A 14496-nucleotide genomic window follows, 5' to 3' on the forward strand; every position below is an offset into this window, starting at 1 on the left:
GGTGGATGGTACTACTATTCAGTAAGATAAGGAATAGGGGAGAGCAGGTTTTGAGGGTGAAATAAGCATCTGAGCTCTTGAGTTCGAGTGTGAGATGCTTTAAGTTACTCAATGAAGGTATCCATTAAGCAACTGGCTATACAAAAACTCAAGATAAAATTTCGGTCAGAGATAGAGATTTGCCAATAGTCCATATACAAAGTAAATAATAACTAGAGAAATGAGAATAGATGAAATTGCCTGTGGAGAATGTACAAAATGAGAAAAAAAAGCTAAGACAAAACCCCATGGAAAACTTACATTTAAAAAACAATCTAAGTGTTTTTATTTATTTTTAAGAGAGATTAACAGAGCACAAGTAGGGGAGGGGCAGAGACAGAGAGACACACAGAATCTGAAGCAGGCTCCAGACTTTGAACTGTCAGCACAGAGCCTGACACAGGGCTTGAACCCATGAACCATGAGATCATGACCTGAGTGGAGACAGTTAACCGACTGAGCCACACAGGCACCCCTGGAACATTAACATTTAGGAGACCAAGAAAGAGCTAGGAAAGTAGACTGAAAGAGAGCAGCCTAAAAGGAAGATGAAAATATTAACATGAGGAAAAGGAGCAAGCACTTAATGAATGCTTACTATGTGCTAGGTGTTGTATAGAGTGATTTATGTGCACTACCTCATTTAATCCTCAGATACTCTACAAGCAACTTATTACTACCTGCTTCATTATAGATATGGATACTTTGGTTTAAGGAGATCAACTTGCTCAGGTTTACACACTTTGGTTGGGTGTAAGAAGTACAACAAAGGTCAGGTCACACTGAGTCCTCCAGAGCCCTTGTTCTTAACTGCTACAGTGTACTGCTTTCTATGAAAGTCTTAAAAAGTGTGGTATCACAGACACACAAAAAGTAGTGATTAAAAAATAAAGATACCGTCCCAGTAGCAACGAGTTCACCCAGCACTGAGATCTTGGTTTCTAATAACATTCTCCTTTAAAAGGAATCATCTGAGAAGTAGGCAGAAAATAATGTAAAATGAGCCTAGAGCATCTTGTAGTGCTACACAAATAGTGCTCAAAGCAAAACAACAAAAAACAACCCACAAAAACAAACCCACAACAAGGGACATAATGTCAAAGGGACCCAGAAAACCAACTGAAAGCTCCCAGTGGCCACAGCTGTAACAACTCAAGCAGAAAATTAAGTAAGTATTGAACTCTGAACCCAGAGTATAAACTAAATATCAACAGTCCATACTAATATGGACTAATATACTTAAATAAGTAAAGAGATAGAGAAGAAACAAATCTAGGGTGCAAAAGAATTCCAAATAAATTATGTAGATACTCCCCCTTCCAGAGGTAGAGCAACCTCTCTACTTCTCAAATATGGGCTACACATAATGACTTCCTTCAAAGACTACAGTATGGAAAGGGGGAGAGGTTAAAAAGTCACTTTATAGTGCAGATAGGACAAACATTACCTCAGCCAAGTGATCAAAGTTCACATCAACAATGATAAGTCATGTTGATAGTATGGACCTTTGATATGCTGTGATGAAAATGGTACTTTATCTCTGTGGTTTTTCTCATAACTCCAATCTAATCATGAGAAACATCAGAAAAATCCCAATTGCGGGGCACCTGAGTGGCTCAGTCAGTTAAGTGCCTGACTTCGGCTCAGGTCATGATCTCACAGCTCATGAGTTCGAGCCTTGCTTCGGGCTCTATGCTGACAGCTCAGAGCCTGGAGCCTGCTCCGGATTCTGTGTCTCCCTCTCTCTCTGCTCCTCCCCGATTCACACTCTATCTCTCTCTCTCAAAAACAAATAAACATTAAAAAAATTTTTAACAAAGAAAGAAAAATCCCAATTTAGGGACATTCTACAAACTACCTGAATACTCCTCAAAACTGTCAATTAAAAACATGTAAAGTCTGAGATACTGTCACAGCCAGAAGGAGGCTAAGGATGATGGTAATGTAATGTGGTTTCCTGGATGCTCTCCTGGAGCAGAAAGAGAACATTAGCTAAAAACTAAGGAAATCTGAAGAAGTTGGATTTATGTTAATTAACATATGTTGACTTTGACCCAATAATTGAAAAAACTGTACTAGACCAATGTATTATATTAACAGTAGGGGAAACTAAGGGGCTTATGAGAACTCTCTTGTACTATCTCTGTAATTTCGTTGCAAATCTAAAACTATTCTAAAATTAAAATGTTATTTAAAAAACAAGGGGGGAAATTAACTGTGTGAAATGCTGATAAACGAAAAAGGAAAAAGACAAAAGACCAAGAGCAGTTTCAGGGGATTACTGGAGTCAAAGCCAGATTACATTGGGCAGAAGAGTAAATTAAAGCTAAGAATGGGATTATAAGTGTATAGCTTCTTCCAGAAGTTTGACAATGAGGGGAAGAACAAATCAGAGCTGGAAATAAACATCAAGTTAAAGAAAGTGGTTGGTGTTTTTTTTTTTTAAATAAAGGTATAATTCACATACCAAAAATTTACCTTTTAACTTATATAATTTAATTCAGTGGTTTCCAGTATGTTCACAAAGTTGTATAATTATCACCACTATCAATTTCCAGAACATTTTTATACTTCAAAAAGAAATGATATAATGAAATAAGCCCTAAATATATGAAATATGTTCATGAATAGGAGGACTTCACAATGTTAAGGTGACATTAAAGCCATCCCTGGGGGATTCTACCAGAAGTTTAAAACAGAAATAATACCAATTCTTCTCAAGCTATTTCAAAAAATAGAAATCGACGGAAAACTTCCGGACTCATTTTATGAAGCCAGCATCACTCTGATTCCCAAACCAGACAGAGATCCAGCAAAAAAAAGAGAACTACAGGCCAATATCCTTGATCAATACGGATGCAAAAATCCTCAACAAGATACTTGCAAATCGAATCCAACAGCACACAAAAAGAATTATCCACCATGACCAAGTGGGATTCATTCCTGGGTTACAGGGCTGGTTCAATATCCGCAAATCAATCAATGTGATATACCACATCAACAAAAGAAAAGATAAAAACCATATTGATCCTATTGATAGATGCAGAAAAAGCATTTGACAAAATATAGCATCCCTTCTTAATAAAGACCCTAGAGAAAGTCGGGATAGAAGGAACTTACTTAAACATCATAAAAGCCATCTATGAGAAGCCCTCAGCTAACATCATCCTCACTGGGGGAAAACTAAGAGCTTTTCCCCTGAAATCAGGAACACAACAAGGATGTCCACTCTCACCGCTATTGTTTAACATAGTGCTGGAAGTCCTAGCATCAGCCGTCAGACAACAAAAGGAAATCAAAGGCATCAGAATTGGCAAAGAAGAAGTCAAACTTTCACTTTTCGCAGACGACATGATACTCTACATAGAAAACCCAAGAGACTCCACCAGAAGCCTACTAGACCTGATCCAAGAATTCAGCCAAGTTGCAGGGTACAAAATCAACGTACAGAAATCGGTTGCATTTTTATACACCAACAATGAAGCAACAGAAAGAGAAATCAAGAAACTTATCCCATTTACAATTGCACAAAAAAACATAAAATACCTAGGAATAAACCTAACGAAGGATACAAGAGATCTGTATGATGAAAACTATAGAAAACTTATGAAGGAAATTGAAGACACAAAGAAATGGAAAAACATTCCATGCTCATGGATAGGAAGAATAAATATAGTTAAGATGTCATTACTACCCAAAGCAATCTACACATTCAATGCAATCCCAATCAAAATTACACCAGCATACTTCTCAAAACTAGAACAAACTATCCTAAAATTTGTATGGAACCACAAAAGACCCCGAATAGCCAAAGTAATATTGAAGAAGAAAACCAAAACGGGAGGTATCACCATCCCAGACATTAGCCTCTACTACAAAGCTGTCATCATCAAGACAGTATGGTTTTGGCACAAAACCAGACACATAGACCAATGGAATAGAATTGAGAACTCAGAAGTGGACCCAAAAGTATACAGCCAACTAATCTTTGACAAAGCAGGAAAAAGTATCCAATGGAAAAAAGACAGCCTCTTTAACAGACGGTGTTGGGAGAACTGGACAGCAACATGCAGAAGAACGAAACTAGATCATTTTCTCACACCATACACAAAAATAAATTCAAAATGGATAAAGGTGTCATTAAAGCCAAAGCAAGTTTTTTTTACAGAAATGGAAAAGCAGATCCTCAAGATCATATGGTATTACAAGGAATCCTAAATAGCAAAATAATGCTGAAAAAGAAGAATAAAGTTAAAGGGTTCACACTTCTCAACTTTGACACTTATTACAAAACTACAATAATTAAAACATCATGGTACTGGGGGCGCCTGGGTGGCTCAGTCAGTTAAACATCTGACTGTTGGTTTCGGCTCAGGTCATGATTAGTTCGAGCCCCATATCAGGCTCTGTGTTTACAGCATGGAGCCTGCTTGGGATTCTGTTTTCTCTCTCTCTGCCACTCCTCCCTGCTGTCTCTCTTTCTCCATCAAAAATTAATTAACTTTTTAAAAACCATTATGGTACTGACATATGAACCGACATACAGACCAAGGAAACAGAATAAAAAGCCCAGGAATTAACCTTCACATACATGGCCAATTGATTTTTGACAAGGGTGACCGTGACCTCCATTATAAACAGTAATGGAGAAACTGGTTATTCATATGCTAATGTGACTCTTCCCTTATATATAAAAATTAGCTCAAAATAGATCAAAGACCTAAACTAAAGAACTAAAATTATAAAACTCATAGAAGAAAGCATTAAGGAAAATCTTCATGACAGTGGATGTGGCAACCATGTGATGGATGTGACACAAAAAGCACGGACAACAAAAGAAAAAAGATGAATTGGACCTCAGTTAAAAAAAGAACTTTTGCATATCCAAAGAGACAATCAAGAAAGCAAAAAGACAACCTACTGAGCAGAAGAAAATATCTGGAAATTATTTATCTCATAAGGGATTGATATCAGCATACATAAAGAATTCCTAAAACACAACTCCAAAACTTGAGTAGAGCTTTCAAAGAAGATATATAAATGGCCAAGAAGCACATAAAAAGATGATCTCAACATGACTAGTCATTAAGGAAATGCAAATCAAACTTACAGTGAGATATCACTTCACATCTACCAGGATGGCTATAATAAAACAAAAAACAATAGGTGTTGACAAGGATGTGGAGAAATTAGAACCCTTGTGCACTGTTGGCAGGTATGTAAAATGGTACAGCTACTGAAGAAATCAGAATGGTAATTCCTCCAAAAAATTAAAAATAGAATTACCATATGACCCAAAAATTCCACTTCTAGGTATATACCCAAAAGAATTGAAAAAAGAGTCCCAGAGATATTTGTACTCATAGAAGCATTATTCACAACAGCTAAAATAAGGAAGCAACCCAGGTGGTATAAATACACAATGGAATAGAATTTAGCCTTAAAAAGGAAGGAAATTTTGACACATACTAAAATATAGATGAAACTTGAGGACATTATGTTAAATGAAATAAGCCAGTCACAAAAAGACAATTACTATTAGGATTCCACTTCCATGCAGTTCCTGGAGTAGTCAAAGTCATAGAGACATAAATAATAGTGGTTCCCAGATACAACGGGGAAGGGAGAGTGGGGAGTTATTGTTTAATGAGTATAGAATTTGAGTTTTGCAAGGTGAAAGGAGTTATGGATATGGATGGTGGGGATGACTACACAACATGAATGTAGTTAATACCACAGAGCTGTACACTTAAAAATGGTTAAAGTTGTAAATTTTATGTTCTGTGTATTTTACTACAATGAAAACATTGGGGGGGAAATGAGAAGTTTATGGTATCTCTTTCACTGTTTCATAACACAATTAAATTTTCACAGACATTTTTACTATTAAGTTAGATTTTTTAATACTGAAAATATAGACTTCTCTAGCCTTCTCTCCAGAGCATATAGCCTACCTTGGACATAAACCCTTTGAGGAAGCTGATGTTTCTCTAATAGCTATGTGTATTATAATGACATCTATTTTGTTCCTACCTTTAAAAACAAAAAAATTCAAACATATACAAAGGAAGAGAAAAAGGAATAATGAAACCCCATACAGCTATCCACCCAGGTTAAAAAGTTTAATCAACTCATAGACAGTTTATCTATAATTCCATCCACTTTACTCTTGTTCCCCTAGTGGATTATTTTGAAGCAATCTCAAACATCATATCATTTCAACCATAAATATTTCAGTATTTATCTCTACATACCAAATATCTCTACATACTAAAAGATACTGATGAAAGATAGATGGAGAAAAGTAACACAAATATCACACACACTCTCAACCTCACTCTCTTCCCACCTCTCAGAACTGACTTTCATATAATATAAGTTATTTGGTATATGATAACACAACACAGTAATATTATATAACTATCATTATACATAAAGTAACACAACATAGCTGCATATTTTATACAACAAATGCAGTAAAACTGGCTCAATGCAAAAAATTTCTATTCAACTGTCCTTACCTTTTGTTGGACTGAGATTCTGATCTATAAATCCTCTTAGTTCTGCATTTGTGGAAGTCAAACCAACCTGAATAAAATAGTTTTAAAAATTAAAAATAGAATCTTAAGTATTATGTGATCATTTAATAAGTTATTTTATACCTTCCACTGAAGATCCATGTAAAATAATAAACACAGCCACATAAAAATGAATTAATTATATCAAAACTAGGAGTAGAATTTAAAAGAAAATGTTGCTTGAAATGGGAAAAACAGGAACTATGCAGATTAAGATAAAAATTAATGAAATAATGTTACTTGTGAGCAGAACTACAGATTTTACTTATGGTTTTTTTTGAAAGCAAGCTGTGGCAGTCATGATGTTGCCAATAGATTTACCAAAATTCCACCTGCGAGTTGCCCTTAATTTTTATCGTTTATAATCACTGCCTATTATGAGTTTTTCTTTTTTTTTTAATTTTTTTATTATTACTTATTTCTGAGAGAGAGAGAGAGAGTATGAACAGGGGAGGGTCAGAGAGAGAGACACACACAGAATCCAAAACAGGCTCCAGACTCTGAGCTAGCTGTCAGCACAGAGCCCGATGCGGGGCTCGAACCCACAAACCGTGAGATCATGACCTGAGCCAAAGTCAGACGCTCAACCGACTGAGCCACCCAGGTGCCTCTATTATGCATTTTTCAACATGACGATATGTAATGAATCAGATAAACACCATTAAGAATACTACAGAGGTGCAGCCTACTGGTCTCAAATACAACTGCTTGGGCTCATATTCTGGCTCATCGAGATATGCGGTTGTGTTCAAGTCAACAAGCTCTCTATACTGCAGTCTCCTGAACTGTAATCTGAAGGGTGCTAGAAGTGCTTATTGGTTTAGGTTATTAGAAAGATTAAGATAATTCATGTAAAGCATCTAGCATACTGTAGGGCACAAAGTGCTCAATCCATGTTATCCTTCTTTACTATTAATTTGATACCTGAGGGACTATCTATAGCAAGTATGACTATAAACTCACCCTTAGACAATTTATTTCATTTAATGTGATGGCCACTGGACTTCCTGGAAACACAGAGCTAAATATGGTAGTATCATCAAACAAAATTTTAAAAATTTATTATAGAGCCAGGAAGGAAAAAACTCTTCCTTTTTGAAAACTTGACATAAAGCAAGATTCTAATAAACTGTTCTACTATTATTATTATGCTATCGTTGAAGATATGTAATTTTCAAGTATCAATGCTAACTTGGTACTTCAAACACCCTTTCAAAGTACTACCACACTGAAAAGATTTTAAAGCACACAAAGCTTTATAACTTTATATCTGTGCACTTGTGTTGTTTTTAAACTACCCACTGTATTAGCATTATATATTCTTTATGAGAACTCATTTGATATTCTGCAATTTCATAATGTAAGAGCTAATTATTTCATTATTTAATAATTCAAATGCACTACTAATAGCTGTTTCTTTTTGTCAAGAGATATGTTACCAGAAATATTTCTACATATTATTCACATCATGGAAAAGTAACTCTGATGCAAACCTATTTCTAGCATCGAATACTAAATTTTTATGACAGCAGCTGAGTGGAAGACAGCTAAAATGGAGCTTCTCAAGCTTCTTTTAAGTATGCTATTAGAAGTAAACCCTTTGCAACAAATTACCACCATATGGATCTCCAGAGTTGTTCATATTTATTAATGTTAAGTGTTCACTTGTAAATGCCAAAGGTTTATTTACTGTAGCATCACTAATATGCCTTCCTTTTTTAAAAAACTTTTTTGCTATAAAAAGAGAAAGAAAAACTTTCATTGGTTTTCTAATATAAAAAGAAAGCAAAGAAGGCAAAAACAGCCTTTAATATTCCATGGTTAATACAATGTGATCATTTAACACATGTGTTAACAATTATTTCAAAAGCACCAGTTTATACCTTTTTGTTATTATACAAAGATAACGGCAAAACCTCAACTGAAACCACATATTCACAGTGGAGAGAGTTCACAGTTACTGAGTTACTGTTATGCTTAAACACCTGCTCTTAATGGCCAACTTCTGCAGAGTGAAGCAGTGAATGAATTTGGAAACTTTTTAAACAGCAGTACATTTGCATTTTAATAACCAGCAAATAAACTCTAAAAAAACAAAGATCAGTTGTGAGTCAGCACTGTATGCTAATTCTGGTCTAGTAAATGGAGAACTGTTTGTATTTAGACTTTAAATAAATACTAAAATTAGTTTAATTAAATTTTTAAAAATGCAATAATTTCTGCTTTGATAAACACTTTATAGTTTAAAGACTCAAAGAAAAGGATTAATAGAAAAAGTTGGCTAGGAAAGACATTTAAAAATAGCCTTTTTCCTTCTTCTACTTAAACAGGATATAATAATAATGGTTCACAGAGCAAAAGAAAAAGGTGAACCCATTTTATGTAAAATTTCCTACCTAATAAGGTCCTGAGAAAAGTTTTCTACTGGGTTATTCAAACACTGTGCTACATACTGTAAACAGTCACTAAATGTCCATAGAATAAAAAATATCCAAGCCTAATTTTTAAGAATCAAATGATATTCCCCACTAGCAACATTATAATTTCATAGACACTGACATTTTAGATTGACAAAACTGAAAGAAAACAAGATTCAGAGTGAGATGATTTGTATTCCAAGTTCAGTTCTGCCATTTACAAGCAAGGTGATCTTGGAATTGTCACTGCAAAATGGAGCCGACAAAACACATGTGCACGACAAACTGAGAGAGTTCCTTAGATCAAATTACATAATTACGTGAATGTGATTGTCAGTGAGAGCAATACTCGAGTATGGATTGTTATACAAATGGTAATGACTTTTAACTCTTCAACCTTGACACTGAATTAAGAGATGCAAGTGACCAATCAATGAATGAACATATAGCATACCAGTTTGACCTAGCTAGTAATAAGAGAAGTGAATAAATTATATACCATATTTTGCTGATTACACTGACAAAGATTAAAAAGAAAATAAAGGGGTGGCTAAGTCATTTGAGCTACTCAGGTCATGATCTCATAGTTCATGAGTTCGAGCCTGGAGCTCACTGCCGACAGCACAGAGCCTGCTTCAGATCCTCTGTTCCCTTCTCTCTGTCCCCTTCCCTGCTCATATGCGCACACTGTTTCTTTCTTTCTCTCAAAAATAAACATAAAAAAAAAAAAGAAAGAAAGAAAGGGGAATGGCACTCTCATATATCACTGATGAATATATACATTGGTGCAACCTTTCTGAAATGCAATTTAGCAATATGAAACAAAACACCCCCAAAAGCACACACCCTTTGGGCCAATAATTTCATTAAGACTTTGCCTTATGAAAACAACCCAATGAGTAAGCAAAAAAAAAAAAAAAGTTGAAAAAATGGAAATAACTTGGGGTGCCTCAGTGGTTCAGTCAGTTGAACATCCAATTTCAGCTTAGGTCATGATCTCACAGTTTGTGAGTTCGAGCCCACATCAAGCTCTTTGCTGTCAGTGCAGAGCCCGGTTCAGTTTCTCTGTCCCCCCTCTCTGCCCCTCCCCCACTCTCCCTTACTCTTTCTCTCAAAATATACATAAACTTAAAATATATATATATAAATAAAAATAACTTAATGGCCAATATTAAGATAGTATAATGTCCATATAGTAGATAACATAAATGATGTTGCAAAGATATTAAGACAAGAAAAGACATTCGTCACAGAGATTAAGCTAAATAGTAGGTTATAAAACAGTATGACATTTTTATTAAAAATATATACATATTTTGTACACACACACAGACAGACTTGTATGTATAACAGATGTCTTCCTAGGCAAAATTCTGCTGCTAATCTCTAGGCTAATTTCCTTATCTGTATTTTCTAATTTTTCTGTAATGAGTATCATGGCTTACATTTTTAAAAATGTTTTTTATTTATTTTTGAGAGAGAGAGAGACAGAAAGTGAGTGGGGAGGGGCAGAGAGAGAGGGAGACACTGAATCTGAAGCAGATTCCAGGCTATGAGCTGTCAACACAGAGCTTGACGTACGGGCTCAAACCTATGAACCGTGAGATCATGACCTGAGCCAAAGTCGGGCGCTTAACCAACTGAGCCACCCAGGCAGCCCACAGCTTACATATTTTTTCAAAGATTATTTGGCGAGGCTCAAAATACACATCAAATTACCTTTCAAATTTCTTATTGTATATTGAGGGAGCTTAAGTTAGAACACACCTGCATTTCTGGTCATGAAGCATATCAGTGGCTACTGGATACCATCTGACAACAGTTTTATTGCTTAACAATGAATATATTGCCAGCTTTACAGAACTTCCTTTTTGCAAAATGATCCATCCCACAATCCATGTAGTTCCAGTATGGCTGTTATTCTTTGAGCTTCAATTGTGCTATCTGAACAGAAGTGGACCCATGACCCAGACCTGGCCCACTTCTTTCTCCACTTGTCTAAGCATGTGGGCCATGCATAGTCAACCAAGGCTCCTCCATGGAATCTGAAACATAAATGCTAAAAAAGAAAAGTTCCCTCTTTTCTTCTGAGGTAAGAATTATACGGCCAATATAGGATATTCTGCTACCATATAGAGCCAAAAGATAAAAGAAGGGAGATTAGATCCCTGATACCATCATTTGATCCCCTGAAACCAGATATGTTTGAAGCCACAGTGCTCCAGACTTTTCAGTTATATAAATCAATACATTCCATTTTTTTGCTATTTTGAATAGGGTTGCTATCATTTGCAATCATGAGATCTACTAGGGCATGGATAAGGCAAAAACAACTCTTCACAAAAAACTGCTCTCATAAAAGAAATGTAAAATGAGAAACAGAAAATAAGGATGTAAATGTTTGAGTACATGTTTACTAATGCCTCTTTAAGACCTGGGCAATCTCTTCCATGTCTAAGAATTACTTACTTCTCAGTGACATGTGACAATTGATTACTCCCTCCTTCTTAAAATACTTTCTTCACTTGGCTTCCAGATCATCAGGATAACACTATTTCCTTCCTTTCTGGTCATTCTTTGAGTTTCCTTTGCTGTTTCTCCTTCTCCCCAGATGCTGTGCTCAGACCTTGGGTCCTCATGTATACTCTATCTATTCACATTCTATATAATCTCATGTAGTAACACTACTTTAAAATAATTTAATGTGAAATGCCTTCCAAATTTCTATATGCAACCCAAAGCTCTCCCCTTAGGTAGAGAGTCATTTATCAAACTACCTAACCAAGATCTCCACCTGGACAGTTTTAGTCTGTCAACTTTAATATGTTCAAAATGATTTTAATATGTTCAAAATGACATTACCACAAATATCCCATAATTCCCCACGAGTTTCTCTTCTCATTCAACAGAACAGCCATTCATCCAGTTACACAAGCCATATACTTAGAAATCTTCTTTAACTTCTTCACTATATCATAATATATATCCCCCATATCATAATTACTCCGTAACTCCTGATGGCTGTCCTTTCAAATACATCCTAGATCCAGCCACTTTTCCTCATCTCCAATATCACTACTCCAACCCAAATCACCATACTCTGTTGTCTGAACTACTGAGTTAAGTGCCAAACGAGTCTCTTGCCTTCTACTATGCCCCTTTTCAGTCTACTGACTCAGCAGTCAGGACAAATTTTCTAAAATGGTAAGTCAGGTCATGCAACTATCCACCAGATCTCCAATGGTTTCTTACTGATATTTCAAATACACACCCAATGCCCCAGTCTTTGAGGCTCCATATGATCTGGCCCCTGCTTCCTTTCTGATTTCACCTCCTACTACTCTCCCTTGCTTATTAGTCTGTTCCACTTATAAAACCGGTCATCTTGCTGTTCCTTGAACAACCACAACTTTCCTGCCTCTACCTGGAATGATTTTTCCCATATATTCATATGATTGGCTTCTTCTTCTTGAACTGATACTCAAGAGCATTTCTGTCTAAATGTCATGTCCTTAAAGAGAACTCTCTGACCATCTAAGTTGAAAGAGCTCCCTCTTGCTACCATCACTCTCTTTCTTCTTACCTTGTTTTATTTTTCTTCATGACATTTATCATTACCTGACATTATATATGTATTTATTGTCTTTTCTCATTACACGATAAATCCGAAGAAAGCAGGAGCCTAGTACAGGATCAGGTACACATATTTGGTGGGTTGGGGGAGGACAATGAATTGTTTGTGGCACTGTGAACTAGTATAATCCTTTCAGTAAGCATCCTGACAAAACATATTAAAGCCACAAAAATGTTCATATCTATTGCAGAATAGCTAGTGAACTCGATTGGTTATTTTTAGACAGTCTATTCCAATTCTTTCCCACATACAGCAGCTTAACCTAATCTGAAGCTTGACCTCTCCATGTCCCTAACTCAAAGATATCAAAAGACCATCAGCTAATCACTTATCCCTCTCCCCCTAGGATGCCACAGCAGAAGGAGAAAATATATTGCTCACTGTTTGATTTCTTCCAGATATACAAACAAAATAATGGGAATATAATTACCACTGGTTCAAATGTTTTATGCTACTTAAGGGAAACAACTTTTAATATAGTGAATTGTACATATGACTAAGAAGATGATATTTGATTCAAGGCACATTTTAAGCCAAAATATGCTTGCTATTTGAATGTTAACCATCTTGTGGTTCAGGATAACTTTTACCTCCCCTTTTTCCTAAAGGAGAAAAAAAAATCAAGATAATATCCTCTAAGAAAATTTCCAATACACAGACTAAAACTTTGTTTCTTTTCACCCAACAGCACTTTAACAAATATACAACAGACTTCCATTAAAGCCGACTACCCCTGATAATTTATCCTAATGAAATTAAATGATAATGAAGCAAAGTCTATATTTACTTATAGCTACTTATGGCATGTCAAAAACAAAGTTAATAATAGAAAAATAGAGATAAATAATTAAGGTTTTTTTTTCAAATGTTATTCTTTAGATGTACAACCGACAGTATTTGGAACTATACGTCTGGCTTACAAAAGATCTTTTCACACAATAGAATGCTTGCTTCTCCTGGTCACAATTAACTAAACCACTAATAGATATTGCACTTGAGAAGTGTCAGAGGTCCGCCCCAAGTAGTTCGGAATTGGAGCTGGCATGGGCAGACAGGATCTGTCACGCTGCCTCCTTCCTTTCCTTCACACCTCTCTTTCTCTGAACAGGCTGGCTCTGTAACACATAGATTGAGATGCTGCCTGGAAAAATAAGGAGCATGATTTGCAGAAAGACAGAGAAGAGTATGTAGCAGATGCACACACACAAGCAGAGATAATAAATGGAAACTAAACACCGCTTCAATTCCTGGTAGATTCCAAGTTCCTGTACTCAGATCTTTCTGAGGGCCCACTAAATTCATACTCATAAATTCTTTGAGACATTCCTGTATCTTCATAATAAATTTTCTTTTTAAGGTAGCCTAAAATGGCTTCTGTTACATGCCATCAAAGATTCCAACATTAGAATCTGGGAACAGCAAAGCAATTATAAGTTATTTCCTGTATGTTGTAGTATGTATTTTCTGGCATGATCCTTCACATAATTAGAAGCAAATCTATTGATGCAGCCTGACAATAAGAAAATAACTTGAAAGGAAGTAGATTCAGAAAATCTCAGAGGAGACAAACTGAATATATTCTCCAAAACATCCAGAATCTGATGTCCACTCAGGAATCATCTCAAGGAGGACAGCAAGCCTCTTTTGAACAATATCTCAGTAACACATACATCCTTATGTCCATAAGAAAAAACTGGGCCAAAGAAAACAGTGATTTTCTAAGTAAAAATCTCCAGCAAGCACAAAAACAAATTTATTACAGTACCAAAAAAGCAGAGGGGTAGGAAACTTTCTACAGCTAGCAATTTTGCAATTGTTGAGAAGGCAG

At 35.7% G+C, this 14496-nt stretch overlaps 1 protein-coding gene across 3 annotated transcripts in view; it reads right to left on the bottom strand.

Moving 5' to 3' along the window:
• Positions 1-14496, bottom strand: part of TFDP2 (transcription factor Dp-2) — a 115643-nt gene that overhangs the window by 100847 nt on the left and 300 nt on the right. For all 3 annotated transcript variants that reach the window (XM_039248549.1, XM_039248548.1, XM_039248547.1), the window contains exon 2: positions 6561-6627. In XM_039248549.1, coding sequence (XP_039104480.1) covers positions 6561-6627 — 67 coding nt within the window. The remainder of the gene's footprint in view (positions 1-6560; positions 6628-14496) is intronic.

Source organism: Hyaena hyaena, unplaced genomic scaffold, assembly GCF_003009895.1.
Source record: "Hyaena hyaena isolate Hyena2069 unplaced genomic scaffold, ASM300989v1 scaffold_311, whole genome shotgun sequence".
Classification (NCBI taxonomy): domain Eukaryota; kingdom Metazoa; phylum Chordata; class Mammalia; order Carnivora; family Hyaenidae; genus Hyaena; species Hyaena hyaena.